We start from the raw sequence: 23,560 nt of genomic DNA, 5'->3' as shown, positions 1-23,560 counted from the left end.
GGAACAAATGGAACAGAGGCACACAGGGAGATACACCTACTGTTGTTGCATGCAGGGCAAATGTCTAATCACAGTGTGTCAGCAGCTTTCTCCAAAAGACTGATGGGAAGGGACAAAAAAGCAAAGGTGTTGGTTGTAACTAATTCTTATATACAGCAGACCTATAAATTTTGAAGCTATTTGAATGAACACTTTGGTGTACAAAGACCAGAGAAGTCAAGAGAATCTCAGAGTACATTAAAATATTAAATCTCTCAGCAAACATAATTGCAGCTTTAATTAATTAAGTGATTAAAAAAACAGAAGGAACAATTGTGGTCAACTAGTCCAAACTTGTGCATAATGCAGGAATTAATAAGAGAGTTCCTGTTCTGAATTTTTCTAGTTTAAAATTCCAGCAATATTGACTAACTTTAACAGCTTTCAATTAGATATGTTTTCTTGTAGATATTTTGGTGTAATGAAGATGGTCCTGAAGTTTTTTGTTAAATTTACCACACTAATCACTTTGAGTTTTTAAATTTTAAGGATGTTTTCCTTAACCTTATCTGTGGCATTTTTTGAAGTACCTCCAGTTTTCAGCAGCATCTTTGCATTGATGGCACCAAAGACTATATGGAATATTTCAATAATAGCTATACCAGTAGGAAATCTTAGAATACAATCACAGTGTGGTTGGCGTTGGAGAAGACCCCTGGAGATAGTGTAGTCCAAGTCCCTTGATAAAAGCAGGGTCAGTTAGAAATGTGTGTGCATACGCTACTCTGTGAAATGTTCTTTATTGTCAGTATATCCAATACCTATCGGTATGGCTATTTATCAGTACATCCACTACCCACAACACTACCTAAGGGGAACAGGGCTCTATTGGATGATCACAATGCTGTGCTTATAGCCTGGCCTCCAATTTTGAAAGGGGATGTGAACAGCCAGCTGCCATTGGTCTTTAAATATACTCATAGGCTTAGAGTAGAGACTTAAGAGAGAATCTAGCCGTACCATTTAGAATCCCTTATGTATAGATGTGATATTGGGTATCATCCTGAATTTTACTGTCTGGCATTCACATTCATCTGACTGTCCTCCGTTATTCCCTCCACCCTCAGCATCTTTTCAGAGTTAAAGCTTACAAGAGGAGTAACAGTATCCTTTGGGAACGTGGCCAACTACTTTTGTTCGCAAAGGTATTAATTCGCACTTGGCTTGTTAAAAAAGCCATAATTTTCTTATTTTTAGTTATCAAAATGATTAAAGTTTGTCAGAATTTTAGGAGGATAGTATTGGCAGTGTTAAGTCTTTTTAATGTGGAAAAAATTACTTATTTTCCAAAGTAAAACTTTACTGATAATAACCATGAAACATATCCAATCAGACTGAAGGTTTTAGGTTATAGGTAATACTTACAATAGCTATGGATAATAGTCTAGAAGTATATTAAGACTAGTATTCTGAATCAGAAGTCCTATTAATCAGTTTTTTATTATCTTTCTCCTCTTGATTGATACAGCATATATGAAATGTATATTTGAGTATTAAGAGGAACAAATTCTTATCTGTTGTGTTTTGAGGCTGGATATCCTACACAGTGGTGAAAGATTTTCTCAGTGAAGAAATTCTTTTAAGCAGGTGAGAATTTTGCAGGGGTTAATTTTCTGAAAAAGATAATGATGTTAGTGGCTATTACTATAGAACATAATGAGGCTATGTGCAAGGAGGTCCCCTTCACACTCTCCTCTTCAATAAAATCCCTATTGCTGGAAGTGTTAGATTATAGAAGGATGTAGAAAGAACTGAGAATAAATTAAGATCAGTAAACAAAAGACATCCATTACACTTCTGTCAAATGTAAAATCCAGACTTGAGCACAAATTGGATTGTAGTAACCTCTCAAACCTATTTTTTAGTATTCTGTGTTTGTATATAACTTCTTTTTTTCTCTGTTTAGCAAACAATGATTGATATTATTAGTTACAATGCAAGTAGTTATTTTAGGCAGTAGAAGACTCACTTGTATTGGATGAAGGCCTGATCTGAAATGTCTTCACGTTATATGACCATCTATATGACTATTTCTGTGATAGCTGCCTGTTTTAAACTGGTACTTTGCTTCTCTATAAGAATGTAATTTTCTCAGAAAAAATAATTTTTGGGAATTAGTACAACTATACACAGTCCTATCATTGGGATGAGCAATGGTATTCCACCAATGTTAGATTTTTACCTTCTGCTTCCTTCCTTCCTCTCTTAACATTCCATTTCCCCACTAATTCTGATAATTTTTCATGTCATTAAGCATTTTCCCTTTCCATGGACACTTGTGTGAATGTCTGACATGAGTTAAACTCTGAGATGAACCATGTGGTGTTTGTTTATTTCGATAAGTATCGTGTGAAGGTGTAAATAAGAAATACACATCCCAGAACAAGCCATTTTGGAAGTCTTAAAGCTTCTCAGTGCTTCCTCTAACCTTACCATGTTGGGATATTCAAAAGATGAAATACCTTGTGCCATCATTTTATAATTGTATTTCTATTTTGAATATAAAATACAAGTATTCATTATGGAGCACTCTAAACACCAAATTTGATCATCCAATTTTAATTTTTCTGTGAGCCTTTCACAGATTTCCATAATCTGCTGCCTAATTTTCGTAAAATAATTACTACATGTGCATCTACGTTAGTCTTTTGGTGAGTTTAGGAGTCAGCTTTCAAAGTGAACGTCCCAGTTTTCCCCACCTGCTGTATTTTGGTTTGCATCACAGAATATTCTCTAAGAATATAAATTGTTTTTCATATAATGAAACCAGAACATGCTTTCCAGGACTGCATCTTATACCACCCCAATTCCTAAAGGGCAGTCAGTCTATGGGACCCGAATGGCCTTAGTCCGAAGTGAATTCCCCTGAAACACAAAGAATGGCTTCACTCCCCAGACCCATCACAACTTCTTCATGCAGTAATAGGCAAAGTGTTGCAACATAGCTGAGGTAATTTGAGCTATTGTTTTTTCTTGCTCAGTTATTGAGGTACTAATATTTGCCACATAAATTGTGCTTTTAAATTATTTTTTCATTTGTTGATCAAGACAACACTGCACCACAACATTATCATTACTATGTAGTTGAAAATCAATAGGACTGAAGGATAGAGTGGTAAACTGATTTGACGGCCATACAGAACTGGGAGTAAAAGTCGGGTGTCTTGTCATGCTGTTTAAAGCTGTAAGTGCTCAACTACATTTCATAATATCATAATGGATACCAGGGGATCTGTTAATGTCATCAGCTTCCAATTATTCTCTTGATTAACTGTTTATTTAGTCTCATTATACAGTTGGATGTTCTGTCTTGCCTTGCCATTTACAAATGGCATGGTCGTCCAATGATCACTTGCACCAATAATCTCATCTCACCTTAAGAGAGAACTTTAGACAGTTGTATGTAGTTCATACTAAAATAGTTTCCTTCTGTGCCAGAAATGTGCCCAGAAAGAGAAGGTTAGCAGCTTAGGTAGTTTCTGGGTATGGCTTTAACATAGCTTGTGTATCACTGGTGATAAGCATGTTTCATATTATGCTGAAGAAAGAAAGCTTCTATGATGCTTAGAAAATCACATAAATCTAGCATTTTCTGGTTTTCTTAGTTATTCTTCTTAACACTTGCAGAGCTTTTATGCTGTTTGTTTTTAGGATTAACATCTATTGATAATTTCATCTTGAAAGGTCCTTGGAACAGATTTTAAAGAAACATCTAGGAGGCAGATTTCTGTTTCAACATTAATATGTTAATAAAGTGCAGCAAAATATGAAGGAAGCTGACATAAAATCTCTTTCACATTCTCTCTTTCTTTCACACACTCAAACACAAGCTGTGAATGGATGGCCAGTTAATAGCACCTGAAACTAATCAGAGTCCTCTTAAGAAGGAGCTTTAACACTTGTGTAGCTTGGAGGAGTTGATTTTTAATTGGAGGAGCTGTTAGTACCTTTAAGACAATAATACCTATACAGAAAAATGGATTATTGCAAGGGGTGGGGAGAAAGCTGTAAGCCATTGTTTGGCAATGTTATACTTTTCTTCAGCAGTTACTGTGATTTCATCTTTACCTTTGACATACGAGTGTAGGCCTTTTAGGAAGTTAAAAATTCTGTCATTGAAATGAAGGTGTGCATTAACCTGATATGAAAAATATGATGGCTGGGACTAGATCAAAGATTCACTCAGCCCAGCATCTCGTATGTTTGCGTCCAAAAGCAGACTGTCTTGGAAGTAGTATAAGAAAAAGAGAGAACTTTTCCACAAAATATTCCTCTGCTCTCCAATAACTTGCACCTCAGGGATCTGATTCAGAGGTACATCTTCATATCCATGAATCCTTATGATTCAGATTCTTGTTGCTTTTTTGGTTTTTTTTTTCCCCCTCTACAAGACTCTGCTGCAACAAGTTCCACAGCGTAACTACACTTGTGTACTATACCTTTGTTTTCTTCTGAGCCTACTTCCTTCGTAGCCCTTTATTGAACAAGTTTCTTATTCACCTTTTCTATGTCACTCATGATTGTGCAATCTTTATTGTATCCTCTCCCAGTTATCTCTTTCCATCGTTTTTTTTTAATGGCTTTTTTTTTATATTTGAAACAAAGTTTGTATGATTGTTTCAAGGAACAAGGTCATTTGGTTTCATAACCAACGTATTGATTCCTTTGTTGCAATCATCACTGTTAGAGAGGTTGGTTATCTCAAATATTTGGTGCTATCAAGAAGCAAATCTTAGAAGCAGTTGCCACCCTAAGTAAAATATTTGCCAGACACTTTTTAAAATATGAAGACTGATATTAATATAAGAAAATACTTTGGGAAAAAAATATAGCAGGAGAGGCTTACACAGGATACACAACCCTCCCCCAAGCCACAAAAAACCTAAAAGAAACCCAAAAAGAAAAAAAACCCCCTCCAACTGACCAACCAAAAACCACCCAAAACCACTTAGCTTTTTTTTTTTGTGACTTAGAAGACAGCACTAGATCAATCTATTTAGCTAGCATAAAGTAAATAGATGAGCTATATATCATTTATATGTAAATATTAATTTTCAGCTATAGTAGTTTTTATTTGTGGATAATTTTTAGTCACTGTTTTCTCAGAAGGATGAGAAGTAAAAAATGTAAAGAAAAATTAGACTTGTTCTAATTGCACTTTTTGTGAAATAATGAATGTCTTAAAATGATGTTACATTACTCTGTAGACTAAGGTACAAAAATGCTAATTTATTGCTAGACTGCAGCGTCCAATTTGCATTCCAAATCAGACTGCAGAGCTTCCCAAATGAGTAGGTGCCCTCACAGTGTATTTAACCTATGCTTTTCCTGAGTAAATTCAGAACAGTATGTGTGTTTGTACGTGCTTCCTCACATACATACCCACATGTGGCGCTTCACCATTTTAAGAAGGTCCAGTTTTTTTAATAGGGATTTGAAGTGTACAGCTAATTTTGGATATTAGAAATCAGAAAAAAAAATGATGCAAGTACTGTTTAAAATCTCTGAACTGCCTCTAAATTCCTATTTACTGTGACAGTGGCAGATAACGTGTAGGGTGCATATAATTTGCAGCGATCTATGTCGTGTATTAAATTGTGCTTCTATGTGTGTATAAACACAGTTGCATACAAAATATTACTGTTATAAAGATGTTTTCTAGAATATCATAAGGGTAATAGTGTATATTTGTTGTTAGTTTCAGATGACATAGGTATATGAGGAGGGAAATGAAGAGTCATATTGTTCTTAACTGTGCTGATACAGGGGGAGGGGGAAGGAGGGGAGGGAGAAGAGAGAGAGAGAGAGAAAGACGAGTAATACAGCATAAAGAACCCACAGGCATCTGGGCTTTCCCACTTCAGTGGCAAATAGGGGGAATTATGGGTTGGTGGTCTGCTTCCCATTAGGAGGACACCCCTCCATCTGTTTTCAGTACAGCCTGTTTCCAATTTAAAACACAGATTTCAAGACAAACCGCAATTTCTTTTCTCCATTTTGTATGCAAAGTGAGCCTTATGAATCAGTGTCCCTGCCATAAGGGCTCAGACCAAATTTCCCCCCAAAATTCGCAGACTGTTCATTTGAATACCTGCTTACAGTGGTACACAATGGGCAGCTTTGGGAAGAAAAATTGATAATCTTCACGGAAGAGTAATTTGAATGAAATTACACTTGACAGCCTGTCTCCAAGCAAACAAGGAGAGTGAGGGAGCCTTAGCTAAGCTCTGAGGACTTGCCTAAGCCTCTGCTGTTGGAGCTTCCCAGGGAAAAAAAAATCCACACTTTTTCCTACATCTGACTGAAGCTTTTGATTAATCCTCTGTAGCTGTTTCTAGTGAAGAAAGGTAGCGATGGAAGAGAATATGGAAGAGGGACAAACACAGAAAGGTATTGTGATAAAATTGCTTTCTCTTTGCAAGGAGATAATGATTTTGCAGTTCCTTATTTGCTTTAGCAGCATGCTGTAAGGTTCGTGAATATCCTTATGTAGCTGTTGGGGAAAGATTTTTTTTAAATACCATTTATTTCATTTGTCTCTCTGCTATAGCACCTAGCATTCATATAGTGCCTGTCATCTTAAAAGAATCTAAATAGCTAATTTTACATCTATACTAATAATATTGCAAGCATTTAATGCAGCCTGCTTCCTAGACCAGTCTTTGTTAACCTTCATTTATTTCATGTTTTCACGCTTGTCTAGCTGGGTCAAGGGAGTCTAGTGTGAACTATGAGAGAGCTACTCACACAATATTTGGAGCCAGTTTCAGGGGGCTATCTAACAATGTAACCAGTATTTACACCTTGAACGAGAGTTCAGACTGAACAAAGACACGGGGTAGATTTTGTATGTATTTAGGCAGTATTGAAATTTCCCTCAACCTTTTTTCCACTTCTGTTTTGTGATGTTTTAAAGCAGCCTTGCTATAGTTCTAATATTTACATTGTAGAGATTTGCATTTTGCAGCTGAAATTGCTTTAGCGAGATGTACACAGCACGTCCAGAGCATTTCTGTTCCACTGTTTCTGGTCAAGTTGAAAATAACTGAATATGATGGGATGTGTTAGCATGTAAAGGTGCAATTTAAAATTATTGCAGACTGTTTATCAGTTTGTGAATCTCTGAGAAATATAGTGGGTTTGCTCTCTTGATTTAAGTGCGATTCTGTACAAGCAACATTATAGTAGTGAAAGGAACCAAGGTTTTTTCATTTTACTTTACTGCAAGCACAAAGGTAATCCTAGTGAATATTTGCCATGTTAAATCATGTATACTTTTAATTTTACATTTATTTTGAATTCACTTCCATTTTTGAGGAGGATTTAGGAACTTGCCAAATCATTTAATATAAATTGCCTGTAAAGGCATAATTTTATGTGCAGATGCCATATTCTGTTTTTTCGCTCCCTGATCAATCTGCTTTCTACATGTAAATGTCATGCTTTCTCATTATAAGTGACCCATTTAGACAGAATGCAGCTTTGAATTGTTTATGGTCTTGACGTGATCTAGATGCAGAGTAGACAGTCGTGAGAAGACTAAAGGAGGATATACGTGCCCCCCGCTGTGTGTATACATACTTATGTTTATTGATAAAGTGGTAATTTCAGGAGTTTCTTCAGTTATTATTTGCAAATGGAAGAAATAATGGGAAAGTACAAAACAGTTCAGGTTTGCTTTTGTTTTGTTTTTCTGAAGGTAAAATCAGTGCTCTTTTTCGATGGTTCAAATTATTTAGTGCTTTACATTTAGAAATCAAAGACATGCTTTTTATAAAGTCTAAAATGCATTTTTTCCCTTAAGACAAGTAAATTGAACTGCTTGACCACTGAATCAAAACACTTTGTTGTCACTGAATGATATTGCCTGAAGAAACAGTGTGGAAAAAAAAATCAGAGAAAAAAAGTGAATCATTTTGTGTAGTAAAATGATAATGCTATTGATAAACTGTGTCCTCATTGTTCATATGATAAGGAGCTGAATGACCAATAGCCACTCAGAATGGTGTGATTAATAGTGTGATTACAACAGCTAACACCACTTACCCCCCAGCCCCCATTTACAATGCCATGTGTTCAGCCTTTTTTTCCTTTAGTGGTACCCAGCTGTCATCACAGACAGTGACAGGAGAATGTTAAGAGCTTGCAAATCATATTTAATTTTCCATATTGGTGTAGAAGGGGATGCTGCTTAGTTGCTGTGACCATACCTGTGGACCTGTCATGTCAACCTGTCGTGTTCCCACTTCAGATTATGTCAACTTCTAAAATGTATTTAGAGTTTGAAGAAAATTTGCAATTCAGGAGGGAAATAAAAAAATATTTTCATTTTTTTCATTTTTGGGACTGTTTGAATATGGCTGTTGGAATTGTAGTGAAGTATAGGGATGATTATGAAATCATGTATCTCTTTTAAGGTTTGCACTTTGCACTTGAAAAATATTGACTATTTCTAGTATGACTTGATATTCTCTTTCATAGTCCCTGGGGGGCTTTTTTTTGCTTTCATTTAGCGTGGCTTATCTATTATGTGTTTGATTGATATCCATAGTATAGTTCTAGGTCATCTGGATTCATTTTTCTAACTGTAGTGTCCCATCAAATTTAATTGTAATTCATATATTCTAATTTTCGTTCTCCTGCCATCTTAAGTGCAACTGTTTCTTTCTTTCTCCTCTGCTTTCTACAAAAATCAATGGGAGTATAAATTGTCACTGCTTATCAACTCCTGTGCTTTTCACAGCAGATGCTTTGAACCTCCCACTGAACAGCATTACATCTTGCTAGCAGCCATGATGGAAGTGAATAGTTTCACACTGATGCATTTCATAAATGCGATAAAGATAGCTCTAATACAAGGCTTGCAGATTTGGCAGTCTTGTTATTTTAGAGAATCTGAAAATAATGAATTACTAGAAACTGCATAGTTCAAAGTAATGACTGGAAAACAGAAATGGATATCATCCTCCCCCCACCTCCTCTTATTTTTTTTCTATTGGCCTTGGAAAGTGTTGTTTCTTCCTGGCATCAGTACCTTTAATACAGTAAAATGAGATAATGCTGTTGTCCAGCAGTTTTCATATGTAAAGTAAAAATTGAAACCACAAATAATTTGAATTCATTTATTTTCTGTTTTAAAGTATTAGAGGACTTGGGTTTTTTTTCTCTCCCTTTTCCCCTTGATACATTTCCTTTGCTTGCAAGCCAGGACAGGTTGGGGATGATGTTTAAAAGGCATCTGCTGCACAGCTGTCTGTAGCTGTCCAAGAACTGAAAGTGTGTAGAAAGTCTGGCTAAAATGTAAGCTACATGTGAACACTAAAATGTATTCTAACAAAATAGAAAGTCATAACATCTCAGAAATATCAACTTGTTCACAATTTCCATAATACTGACATTATGCTACATGCCTAGAACGGTAACATACTGAGAGCTTTGATTGCAAATTTGCTGTCAGGAAAACCCAGGATAACTAAAGCCTGTAATTAATTTGACTGGTTTATTTTTCAAAAACGATCAGCTCCACTTAGATGCAGAAGTTTCACTGATGTCTTTAGGGATGCATGCTAATTTTGAAAACCTCATGCATAAATTTGCATGTGTCAGTGCTAGGTCTCAACTGCCCGTGTTTGAAAGACAATGACGTCAAACTGTTAGCTTTCCTATGTGGAAAAAGATACTGGTCCAGTTCCTACAGAAGAGATCTTCCCGCCTGAAAGCACTAAGATTGCAACAATATCCCCACCCCAGTCATTTTCTCCAATATAAAACTTTTCAGAGGGCAAGCACTATAATTTTTTGCATTGTGTGGCACTTGACACAGTGGAGTTTCGGGTTATTCTCCCCACATATCTATTTCAGAAAAAGGAAACATTCTGGAGCCCAGCAAGACATAGCACTTGCACTAAATTGAAGATACATGTGCCTTTTTTATGGTTCATCCATAACTTCATTTTGTAGTTTGAATTCCTTTATAAAATAAACTCTCAGGAAGGGATGGATCATCTGTGTGTGTACAATTTTACTTAAGCTCCCTTGGCTGTAGTATACCTAACAAACACAGATAAGGTTCCACTGGTAAGACAGCAAAAAATATATATAATATTATTGTGACAAGAAATAGTTGAATATTAGAAAATAAATAATTACTTAGTATTTGGTCTTCATTAGTGGTTTAAGTGGATCTGCAGCCTATTATCAAAGCTTTTTTGCCTGTTCCACAGCATGCCAGTAAAGGAGAGCTTTAAGTAGATTTTTAGAAGAAAGTCAGAAGGCGTCTGGGATGCTATCAGTAATATGTACACACAGCCTCTGCTTCTTCAGCCATGAGAGGCTGAATTGCTTCCTCTTACATCAGTACTTTTTGGAAAATGGCAGACTCTGAGTAGTAGGATACTATTGACTGGATGAAGGTGATTATTTTTATTTCATATTAAGAAATAAACCAACAGCCAAATAGTCAAAACATTGCTGGCATCCTTTGCAAGTTAGTCTTCTAAATTTTTTTATTTACCTCTAAAAGAGAACAGCTATCTAGATTCTCATTTGACTATTGTTAGAAAGTTGTTTAAAATAAAAATGAGCAAATCTTAGTATTTTTCACTTTGATTTTGCTGGGTGACTATCCTTGTAAACAAAGCCAAGGAGTTATTTTCTGTTTAAGGTAAATGCCACACTAATTCTCAGCCATGCTTGTATCTTCAATTAGGTCCTTTTTATGTTGGTAGTACTCTGTCTAGTCTTATAGGACCTCTGAAGTACAGTTTTCTGAGTAATTTGGAAACAGTTTTAAAATTTGGCCTTATAAGTAGGAAGTAGCAGACATTTGCTGGCTGATATTCTTCATACAAAACCTGGATTTGCGATGCTTGATTCTTAAAGAAAGCATGATGGGCAGAAGTTAATCTCTGTTTCCTTTGGGAATATATTTTCAATTCTACTCTTAATTCCCAAGCTTGTGTTCAGATTGTATTTTTACAATTCCTTCAGAGTAAAATAGTCTTTACTTTTGTCATGTTTGTTGTTGCCTGTTCTTAAGAGTGTGTGTATGTATTGTAAGAGAGTCAGATAAAATACTCACTCACTTAACAATCACAAAGTCACTAACAGAGTAAATAATTTTCTGTCTTAATCAATGTTAAATATGGAAGAAAATTTTAGCATCTGGCAAAGTATTTCATTATATTCCTTCCTTAATACTCCTTAGCAGTTAATCAGCAAGGATTATTAAAGAAAAATGCAAAAACATTCAATATGAATTTGAAGTTAATTTTTCTAATATTGTAAGAGTTATTCTCTGTTACATGGTAGCTACAGACTACCTTACTTAATATTCTTACATTAGGAGCAGTGAGTTCTAGAGCTGTAATTTGAATATATGTTATTATTCAATACCCTAGGCTTTTATTCACAGATAATGATGTAAATAAATTTAGTCTTCCTTGCTTACATAATCTTTAACATTGGAATGTCTCTGTTAATAGTAGAAAACTTTGTACTTTTTACAGGCTTAACATCATACTAGTCATAGGCATGAAAATCCAGCATTAATAGGACCTCATTATACTTTTATGTATATTCTTACAGGGCAAAAAGTATTCCAGCTGCCCTAAGGCAGATGGAATCCTCAATTTAATGTGTGAGAATTTAAGTCTTCATGGTAATTGTGGCGCTTGTATGTCGATTTCATAAATAAGCTATTTTAGAAATAATATATTTCATAAGTAAGAGTTGAATATATTTAAAATTATTGATTTATACAAATTCTTGAAAAAATACTGTATTAAAACAGCAATATAAATTTATAAAAAGCTTTTTCTACAGTTTGTGAAAGTAAGGGCTCACGTCGGGGGAAAAGGGGTATTTTAGGTTTCTAATTACTCTCAAAAAATAAACTTTTAGTAATGACAAAGCAATACTGCAGAGACAGAAAAAATTAATTTGATTCAGCTTAGTGCTTAGGCTCCTTATGGAGAAGGATTGAGGGACTCACATACAATTTAGGCAATGTGATTTTTAACCTTTTTGAATTGCCTGCAACTGCACTAAAATTCAAGATGGAAGCATGGATGGAATGCTACTGGCCTCATATGATGACAATGTTTGCTTTCTTGATACAATACTTTTGAACTGTTAACTCTCCCTATATAAAGAGGTGAGAATATGCTCTTTTCCCCTAATAGTTTTATTCAGAGAATTAAGTAGAAAATAAGAAAAAAAAGTTTGTGTTGTTCTGCTTCAGATTGTAGAGACTGTGTATGTTATAAAAACCATAAAGCACATAAGCACCTGATGGCCATTGGAAATCAGAGTGTAGAAAAGGCAAAGGTGAATATTGATCTTATATCAAATAGTTTGTTAGTTAATATTCCATTTGACAATTCTATTTCAGAAGAATTTGCAGCTAGTTCATGCACGTAAAATGCATAATTCCTGCTGATATTTTATCCCAGGTCTCATTTCTGAGACAGGTCAGCAAGTTCCATGTTGATGTGTCATCACAAATCTTTTGCTTGGGGTGGAGGGGGGCAGGGAATTACAGAGACTTAAATTCCAGCATGAAAGGAATGAGATCTAAGTCTCCTCATTTTCTCATCAGCAAAGGGATCAAACTTGGACCCTCAAAATTGTGAGGGTCAAAGATAAACACCAAATAGGGATTAACTATCAGTACTGTGAGTTTTTGCACACATACGCTTTAGGGCCTTATGAAGGAAGGCCACTGATGCAAGAAGTGGCTTAAACATTCTGTTAGCTTGTCTATGCCAACTCTCATACTACAATACGCTGGTCTCAACAAAGCTAAATTTTCTCTCTTTCTTTTTTTTTGTCCCCCCTCCCTAATATTTTTATATCCTTCTTACTAGTCATCATGTCAGGCTTCAGTAGTCCTCAAATGTATACTGCAGCTATCTGGGACAACATTGTTGCAAATAACAGTTGCTCAGTTGCTAAGATATCACCAACTACTCTTGATGTTTATAATACCCCTGATATTTGCACTTGGACAATTTCTGAATAATTTTTATTTGGTTCACATAGTGAAAGGTTTTTTTGGTGGGTGTTTTTTTTTTTTTGTTTTGCTTGCTCCCCTCCAGTAGTGGTAGCAATACAACTGTACAGCAAATGAATATCACAACAAATTTAGTAGCCATTTTAACCAAAATCTGTCTTTTTAATAGTAATGCAAGGGGAGCAGTGCATTTGCTGCAATTCTGGTAAAAAAAAAAGACTTCAGTGAAAGGTGCATTTGCTGCACTTCTGGTATATGAGTTTTGCAGGAAGGTGCTACTGCCAGAGTGTAAATAAAACTCAAGTAAAATATAGTATTTGCTGTTCCAGTAAGCATTCCCCACTTCTCAGTATCTTCCTATTTGTACCCCACAAGTGTATTTTGTTTTTTTTCCTCTTCCTAAAAAAAAAAAGTAGCTTCTTGTGACTGTCGTCCTGCTTTTCAATTTTCTGTGGAAGCGCTTTCTGTTTAACATTTGGAAGGCATGGAAATGAAATTCTACAACATTCTAAAATTTCTTCTGGGAACAAGTAATGTAAGGTGACAAGTGCTGCATGTTTGTTAATTAAGTCATAGCTGTTCACATCCTACTTCTCAATCTGCAGCAGAATGACTTTTATATAGGCAAAATTGGACATTAAGAAAGAATTTGAAGAGAGTATAGTAGCATAGTGAAGTGATTAAGCAAGGGTCACTGCATTAAGGCACAATGGGGAAAAAAATAGAGATGATCGTGCTGACAGAGGTTGAAGAGAGGCAATATGATGAAAAGAAGAAAGAAATAAGCAATATAACTTGAAAGACCTTTGGAGGGGTTCAGAAGTTTGAAATTGTCATGAAAATAGAGGAAGATAACATTAGAGTTAAAAGAATGAAAGATCTTTTGGACAAGACCTGTAAAGGGCATTAATGGAAACTTTAGGAGATTGTTTATAAATAAAATGTGTGTTTTAAGGTAGAGTGTTTTGAAATGGCTTTCAATCTTTACATTTTAATCTCTCAAGGAAAAAATATATTAAAATCTCTTATGGTGTTGATATCATGATATAAAGTTCAATGATTTTAAATTAAAAAATCCTAACCAAAACACAAGTAATCTGAGCAGAGTAGTGCTAGATTGATATTTGAAGATTAATGTTGGTATATAAAATATTTGAGAAGTTTTACTTAAATAGTAATGAGAAGCATAATTTCAGATTATCTTTTGAAAATAGTGAACATGTAACTTAAATACATTTTTCCCCCTTAAGTAAAACGGTAGTCATGCTGTGTTCATGGCTATATAGGTAATATTGTAATATTATTATGGTAATACTACTATGGTAATATTGTAACTGTGAGCAGTTCCTAACTATTTTAAAGTTATGCATAGGTGAGGGAAAGAGGAAGAGCAAGTTTGTTTTTTTTTCTTAAAGCAATGCAAAATGGGAAGGAGTCTCTTAGTTGGAAAAGGAAAGTGTATCACCTCATGTTCTATGATTTTATGTTCCTGGAAAAGAGTTATTAGAGTTGACCTGTTGGCCTAGTTTCTCTGGTGAAGAAAACTGGTACTATGTACCCTTGCTTAGCAAGGTGATGTAGCCAGCGTGGGAGGCTCCAGAGTGTAGTGGCACCCTTTACTACTGGTGAATCAGCTTAGCTCTGTTCATGTAATTCATCAAAGCTTGCCACCCCCTGATTTCCCACCCAATTTTCTTTTACTCTATTAAGCTATATGCAATAGTATGCAGCTGGCATAATTTTGAGTCAATTTAAAAGCCTTTAGAAAACCACCATGGGAAAGCTTGGGATGTCTCTTTGCAGCTCTCAAGTGAGGACATTTGGAGGTAGCTAGACTTGCGTATTGTTATACAGGAGTAGATCCTGAGCTTCTGGTGTCATCATTTTGATTGGTATCTCAGGGGATAGGTGAGGAAGCCTATCCAAGCCAGGTACTTATCTCTGTGCTTGGCTGGCACAGAGCTCTGATCCTCACCTCTTCAGAAAAAAAAAGCCAATACTTACATACTGTTGTGTTCTGATTCCATCTGCAAAATTGTTTGCTCCCCATCTCTTTTGTCCCTCTATTAAACATCTCACTTCAAACAACCCTCCACCTTCAAAAGATCTTCTGCTCGGATACAGTACCTTGAATGTTTTGAGACTTCTCAGTCCTTACAGGCTAGAATCTGCGTGCAGAAGTTGATGCTGTGGTAGGTCTCTCTAGTATGACAAGGGGAATCTGGACTATGGTGGGCAAGGCATTGTGCAGGCTGCTGAGGGTGAATCCTCCAGGTCTGCACTAGAGGTGGAAGGCTATGGAAAAGTTAGCGCTGTTGCTAGTTCTATTGTTCCTGTTCTATCAGTAAATAAGTCCTAAGACTGTTCTTTAACACTTCACATTAGTAAACATTTGCAATTTTGAGTGGTTTTCTTTCTGATATATTTTGAAAAAAAAAATGCTCAAACTCTAGTTATTATGGTGGTATATGAAGCCTCAAAGAAACCTGCAGACAGTCTCTTTTTCGCTTGTAGAAATACACTGCCAAGATTTGTAAGCCCCTCATATTTCACATTTTACGTGGTTATCTCCTTGGTCTTTTGGGAAAAGTCAAGTCATATATTTTGACCCACAAAGCCCAAATGGCCTGAGAATATGATGTGGGAATTTATGGAACACTTTGAATTTCTTGGCATTCTAGGCATGCTGCCAAAAACATCTCCACATAGCCAACTGGTAGATTCACTTCCGAATAATTTTTATATGTTGTTGTGGTTTGTGATAAGCCTTTGATAATACTAGCAGGAACTGCAAATTCTGAGGTCTTGCTAAGGAGAATTAAATGCACAGTTCAAGTAATATAAAACAGAGCATCTACCCTTCCTTACAAAGTACAGGAGAATTAACATTTACTTATTAGAGATATAGAAGGCCATTTTTCCATTTTTCCCTTGAAAGATCAAGAGGAATCTAATGAGATACATTTGTGGGTAACGTAACTGTGAAGTCATTCAATAGAGGATTGCCTTCCCTGTTTGTGAATGGCAACAGACAAGCTAAAGTTACTTTAACCTTTCCAGTTAATTAATCCTTGCCTTTTACCAGTTAAATACCATATTGTGTCCTCATGTCTTATGTACAAAGTGATTTATGTTTGGCAATTTCTTGCTCTTTACTGGCCTTCTTGTTCTGTGACTTCTGTGGTGAAGATTTGTGATGGCTTAGCCCGAATTACCACACAGTTTCTCGCTCACCCTCCCCCTCCCCAGTGGGATGGGGGAGAGAATTGGGAAGGAAGGAGAACTCGTGGGTTGAGATGAAGACAATTTACTAAAATAACAAGGGAAAACTACAATAATAACAGAATATAAGGATATTAAAATATACAAAGTGAACAATATATGTTTTCTCACCACCCGATGTCCCAATGACCGATACAGCCCGTCTTGAGCAGCGATCACGGAAACGAAACTGAGCGGCAAGCAAAGGAGCAAAAGGGAGCCAGCAAGGTAGAGGGACTGATGCCAGCATAAACGAGGAGCAAAGATGGATGCCAGGAAGGCAGATACCTGCCCTGGCCTTCCCCCACTTATATACTGAGCATGACGTTTATGGCATGGAATACTCTCTTTGGCCAGTTTGGATCAATTATGCTGTCTGTCTTTCTCCCAGCTTCCTGCATCTGCAAATTAGTGAGACTTGGAAAGCGGGACGGTGTACTTGGTCTCAGTCACAACTGGTATCATCAGGGTGTTTATCAACATTCTTCACACACGAAATCCAAAACATACCAGCTACTGAGAGGAAAAATTAACTCCATCCCTGCCAAAACCAGGACAAGATGATATTTCCAACTACATTTGTCTGCATAATTTACTTGCCATGCTTATGGTGCAACTTGAAGGCTAGATCTAGCCTCTGGGATGCTTAAATTTGATATGCTCCCTTTTCAGTGGAGGAGGTGGCTGATAGTGCTGCTGTCACTCGGAGCATTCAAATGCTTCTGTGCCCTCCCTGGGTACAATGTTAAGCAGGTCAGGTAGCTGCAGGAGAAGAAAGGGGATGCAGTATCTGCTACTGGCCACAGTGAGCCCAAATTCAACCTCTCTGGCTGTTGGATTAGTCCATTGTGAAAAACCTTAATTGAGCAGATGTCCATGAACAGATTTTCATTTTTGCTTATAATGATAATGGTAAAATCAGTAACATTTTGAATTCTGAATATGACACAAAAGAACTTATACACTTTTAAAGGATAGTGTTTTTCATAAAGGTTGTGTACCAATGAAGAGTGTGTTCTTGAACTTATGGGGCTAGTAGGTTGCTAAGTCATTATAAATAGTAAGTCAATATGCATAACTGAGGATGAAAGTAAATGTTTGAAACTGCCTTGAGAAAGAGACCATTGACTACTGACCACTGTGTTGTTCATAAAGGTATTCAATTATATTATTGAATGTTGCGTTATTGATTTTTAAACTGAGTAGCTTTAGCATGAAATGCTTCCCACTTATCATGATTTGCCTTTCTTCATGACTTGTTGATAAACCACTCCTATATAGAAAAGGTACTTAAATTTGTAGCTGAATGACACAAATACAGTGATTTACTTTCTCATGGAATAGTCTGAGTATGTTAGATATATAAAATGCTTTTCCTATTTGTTATGATGCTTGAATATAGCAGTACAATTTTCTTCAGAGACTTGTTCAGCCTTCTAATTTCTTACTGAGAAGTTGACCACTGCTTCTGATCAACATATGCTTTTTAACATTGTAAATAAGCATAACCATGCTTTCCCCCTTGCCTTTCCACTTAGTAGGAGGTTGCAGCTCCTTATAAACACCTGCAGATTCTCTTTGTGGTTCTCATGCTATCAAAAGCATCTTATTGCCATGTTAGTTAACTAGATGGCTGAAATAGATAGATAGAAATGAAACAATATTCTGTTTTCCAAGTGGTCATAATTAGCTTGATATCTACTCCTCTGAGCCATAAAACTTTTTTTTTCTGTTTAGTCTTGACTATATTTGCTACTTAATACTTCCCTTTTGCTGGAAAATTCATGGTCTTAGTAGTGTATTAATGACCACTTCCATTCAAACTACCCACCAATGTTGTAGAAATTAGTAGAACTTGCTTATAAATGCATATATTGCCCTTGATTTTAGGGTAATATAATGCTTCTAAAATTACAGACATCAGTAACTTCAAAATCTGGAAAATCAATGACCAAGGCTCTAATCTTGCCAAGATTAGAGTCTTGCCAAGACTTCCATGTACATATTTGATGTCATGCACTGTGAGTAATCATCTCATTGGTTTTATATCAATTATTCACATAAGCAAAAAGGAGGTGCATGCACAGTCTTTAAGATTAAGACCTAACAATGCCATGGAGTAATTTGCATTTAATTGTCAGGGTTTTTTAGCAGGAAATCTGTGAGAGGATATGATGATGCAATTTAATAGGGTCTGAGAGAAAGGAAGGTTGAGTGGAGTTTATCAGCTGGGTTTTTTTGTTTGTTTTTCATGGTGTTACAGCAGATTAATATGCTTTGAGGTCTCCTATGCTGTCTGAAGTTCCAATAAATTATTCTTCTTTTCTTCTTGGCTGTTTTAATTTTTAAGAGTTTTTGTTTGTGTTTTTCCTTTGAATTACTAGAATTTGTATTTGCTTCTGGGCAGGGTATACTGGATTGTCTGGTGTGGTACTGAAATATTTTGCTCGTGTGTCTTGTTCACATGCTTAAGCCAAGCCAGTCATCAGATTTGCTGTGCAGATGGAATTTCCCCAAGGCAGGCTACTAGTGACCTTCTTGTTACCTTTTCTCTGCAACATGGTCATGGTCTGCTTTCTAAGATTATCTGGGAGTTTAATTTAATTAAATTCCTGCTGCTAGCGCAAGGACCAACACTGGTGTTATCCTTCTCGCTGTCCTCTTGTAATGACCTGTAGGTGAGACTTTCAGTCTTTTAATGCAAGTCTGAAGTAGCATGTTGGTTAGTTGCCTGTGTTTTTTTCGGATAAAGTGGAGTAGATAATTAATAAATTGTACTGAACTGAGGGTCTATTACAAGGCTTTCTGTTATTACAAGGTTTGGACTTTGAAAATATCTAGTGTGAACACAGAAAATGGGCATTCGTTTCTGAGATTTTTGCTGTATAAGCTGTGCTGTTTAAAATCTTGAAGCAAAAAAGGGATACTATTGTCAGCTATGTGTAGAGTTTGCAGGAGTATCTTCTAGTTTTATAATACCATTCTATCATACAGATAAAATTAACAAAAAAAAAGATGCTTATCATTCTGACTATCCTAAGTGTTTAGTAAACCTTGTGTACTACAACCACATCCACGGCATGTGGCAAAACGGCCAGGAAAGAAAAATAATTTATTTCAGCTGTTTAGCAGCATATGCAAGCTACCATTTCTCAAAGATGTCATCTTTCAAAATTATTCTAGATTTATGAACATTGTTCACTAGTGAAAACACAGGAGTAATTATAACCTAGCAGTGAGTAGGTCAGCTGTGTTTATGCTAATACTTCAGACAATATATTTTTCATCCCCCTCCCCATCTGGTGGAGTCGTTAAATATTTAAGACAGAGGGGAACTCGTTATGGACATTAGGGGGTCTTTTATTGGCTTTATGGATGTGTTTGCATATGGGGAACTTTTGCTGTTAATATTTTCTTCATTTTGCTCTGTTACACATGCCCATACCATCTCTATTGCCCGTGCTTCCAGCAGATATCTTTCCATTATTACCTGTCATATCTCCTGCTAGAAAATGAAAACATGTACTTTATTACATACTTCTTGACAGTCTGAACTTCTAAAATCCAATTCAGGCACCTCTGCCTTTCTTGAATGTGCTTGGAATATGCAGATTTGAAGACTTTAAAGTATCTGTAACTAGCTGTGGGTGTATTTTGTGAATATTACACTCAACCGAAGAGCTGAAGTATACTGTTCTTTCTTGATAGAAGAGTTACAGTTATGTCCATGCCTGGGGAGTTATCTTATTCCTACCTATCTTGATTTATTTCTCACATTGTTTTATTTTTATTAGCTTTTAATATAGTCTCAACTAGATTTGATGTAGCTGTTGCAGTAGCTAAATCTTGTGATATCCTCTGAGATCTCACTTTTCTCTTTTGATTGTTCTTGCCTTCGTAATTCCTGATCTTTTTTTGAGTGCATACAAAGTGCATCTCAAGCTGGAAAGATGGACTTTCTACTACTAGAGGTCTGAAAGTACTGCCATTCAGTAACCATTGATCCGTAATAATTCCTCTAATCTAATATCTTGACAAGGTGATAGACTTCAATGTTGCTACAGAATGTGATTGTTTTATTTCTAAAGAGATGATTTTACTAAGCTTTTTGTAGTCCTTCAGGGACAATGAATTACACAGTGGCCCAGATGTAACAGGCAATATAAAAGTAACAGTCATTAAGCTAAATTATTGCAGTCATCCTTACTGTCCTTAATCTGTTACAGTTTTTTTCCATAGCAACCTCAGTGAGATAAACTGATTAATTTAAAAGCTTCCCTACAGAAATGTGATGAGGAATAATTTGACTAGGCGTAGTAGTGGGTAATAATGCTGCAGAACTTTCTCAGGTAGGCATTAATTTCATAATAAATTAAGCTAGTAAGTACTAAAATATGGAATACTTACATGGAATTAATGTAATGAAACAAATTTGCTCTTTGTAAGTGGGAAAGCATCTTAGAAAACTCCACAGCAATTTGTTCACTATTGTCAGAATATGAAAAAACTTTATCTATTTTTCATTTTAATGATGTTATGTGAAAAGAGGGCAGTTTTTTGCATTGGCTTTATGCAATTGCTTTGACTGTTTGTTTTCATTTTTTGTCCATTATGACTCATTTTATGGAATTGTTTTTTCTTTGTTAAGAAAAATTTAGGAAACACTAGCCTCTTTTCTAAGTGTCTTTATGTTTGTTGGGATAGAATAGCAGTTGCTCTGTCCGTGTCACAGTGTTTATTTTAATCTCTGAATTAATTTTCTTGATTGCTAGGCAATTCTACTTCATAGTTTAATGGAAATGACTAATTCAGAGTGCTCTCATTTCAGAATATGGAATCGTTTGCTTTAAAACTGAAACTAGATTTCTCTATGACATAATGCTTGACAAATACTCATGTCGGTGTGCAATTTTTTACTATAGCTAATAAAATATCCACATTTCTGTTATCCAGTCCTATATTTCTTGAACATTCCAAGAAAGTAATTGTAAATATAAGGTATTCAATAGAGACAGAATTGAGCTTTTATCTATATGTAGAGGATAAATATCTTCTCTAATGTCCTGCCATCTTAGAAATTTTGAAAGGCAGTTTATGGAGCTGGTTATGTAGTATGTATTTGGAGCGGGTATCTTTTTACATCCTCAGTGGCAACGGTGTAATAAGTGCTGTGTACCTCAGTTAATCAGCTTGCAGATGTATTCAGCAGGTCTTGTTTATTAGCAATGCAGGAAAGTTCAAAAATAGGTATGAATATTCAAAGTAGTAATAATCATATTATTAAAGAAAACTTCTTAATCTGTAGTTCTGGAGCTGTTTTTCATCCTGGAAAAAATATAATGCCTTCTTAAACTTCAAAGTTTCTTTAAATTTTAAAATATTATTATCTGCTATTTCAATACTAATCTTGTTTAACGACAAATATAAAGGAAAAGAACTTGAAATGAAACTTCCTAAGTTCCTCAGTCACAGGGTAGTGCAGGAGCATAGGCTTTGTTTATTTTGTTGCTCTCAGCTATGCTTTCATTTCTTCTGAGCTATCAGCTAGTGAAATACTGTTTTTTTGGCTTATCTCCATTCCACTCTTGTATTTCCACGCTGGTGAACTGCACAGCTTGGAAATGAATGAAATCCATGCTGCTTCTTTGTAGAAGAGCATCCTGTGGGCCAGAATGTCAGTGACATACCCTAGAAGGCTCTGTACTTCTTACAGTGGTTCAAGGTTTATCAGCTTACTTTCTTTGCCCAGAGCATCATTCTGCATGCTTAAGTGCTCTCCATTTTCCTTCTTTCTAGTTTACTATAAACTTGTCTTCCTGATAGTGGCCACCTTTTTGGTACTGTTAGTGCACTGAGGACCACAGCTGATTTGGTTTATCTGAATAATTTATTGCCATCAAAAAGCTAAATGCTGAGTCTAATTTTGTCCAGTTCAAAGACTTAATATGTTATCAAGACAGAGAAGACTCTAAATCCTATATATTTTAATGATTTTGTATTAAGATACAATCTTTGCAATATGTACTAATACAACTAGCCTCTGGCAAAATCCTCCAATTGCTGTCTTACAGCTTTAATTACAGCTGATGTTGGTGTTAGGTAAGCAACAAGACTGTGCTATTTTGGAGCTTTCTAGTTTGAGAGAAAACAAACTCCAAAAATCACACAATTATAAGTATCTTCAAGACTTTTTCAAAAGGACCTGGGGAAAAAAAAAAAAAGATAGATCATTCAGCTATATTCCTGACAGGACAATGTGTTTTTATTCAGTTGTTTGTTATATATGAGCTAATAAGGTGGGTAGGTAGCCAGAATGTTTGCAACTGTAATGATAATGTACAATGAAAGTAAGAAGTTGAATCATTTGTATTCAAAATATACTTAGGAGACCTTCTCACTTCTTGTAAATGAGAGGTGGAATATGCAGCCAAAATTCATAAGATTGTATTCATGTTAGTGAGCTCTCCTAGCTCATCTTAGTCTGCTTTACCACTTAAAAAAAGCAGTACTGAGATGACAGTTTTCAGTCTGAGAAACTAGGTGATGCAACTCCTGCAACAGAAGCATAAAAATGTTAATGTGGGTGAAAGTGAACTTGTAGGGGATATGAAATAAATTAATTAACAAACACACACCATGCCCCTGGTTCTGTGAGGCAGAACATTGTACAAACTGGTTGTAAAAACAACTACTTTATTGTAATAACTTTACCAAATACCAACAATTGCCTTTCAAAAAAAATAGAGTAAAAACAAGAAAACAAAAATCCCGTCAAAGATCTTCCCGAGGTAGTTCCAGTAGTGTGCAGCTTCAGTAGGTACAAATGTTGGACCTTTGTCCAATATATAACTCTCAGTAAAAGCACACAAATAAAAAGGAAATGTGTCACAGCAATAATTTCCATCATGCTTGGTAATTCTGAGGAATGAAATCGTTATGAAATAGTGAAGGTATCAAAAGATATATTATTGGATTAAAGAGCAAGCTCTTCTTTCAGTCAGTAATTTATAAGTTACTGTTTTAGAAATAATGTTTCGTGAAAATTATTATGATATTATTTAAGATTCTGGAATGAGATATGAAAGATCTGAAACTGGTTATCACTTATTTTTCAATTTGACCTACAGAAATTAAGAAAAGATTGTTTGTGCCCCTGAAAAATCTTACTGTTACTCCCTGTGTCTTGATTTCCTCTCTCTGAAAAGCCATATAGGACATACATAAGCTTTCATTTATGCCACTCATTCT

General features: G+C 35.6%; 1 protein-coding gene across 1 annotated transcript in view; it reads left to right on the top strand.

Annotated features, from left to right (window-relative positions):
- Positions 1-5,890: 5,890 nt before the first annotated feature.
- The window catches only part of GPM6A (glycoprotein M6A), a 130,535-nt gene continuing 112,865 nt past the window's right edge, over positions 5,891-23,560 (top strand). The window contains exon 1 of the mRNA XM_086747389.1: positions 5,891-6,429. Coding sequence (XP_086603515.1) covers positions 6,393-6,429 — 37 coding nt within the window. The 5' untranslated portion in view covers positions 5,891-6,392. The remainder of the gene's footprint in view (positions 6,430-23,560) is intronic.

This window comes from Chlamydotis macqueenii, chromosome 4, assembly GCF_036417535.1.
Source record: "Chlamydotis macqueenii isolate bChlMac1 chromosome 4, bChlMac1.mat, whole genome shotgun sequence".
NCBI classification, from domain to species: Eukaryota; Metazoa; Chordata; class Aves; order Otidiformes; family Otididae; genus Chlamydotis; species Chlamydotis macqueenii.
The sequence above is the reverse complement of the archived record's forward strand: the minus strand, read 5'-3'. Positions and strand labels throughout refer to the sequence as shown.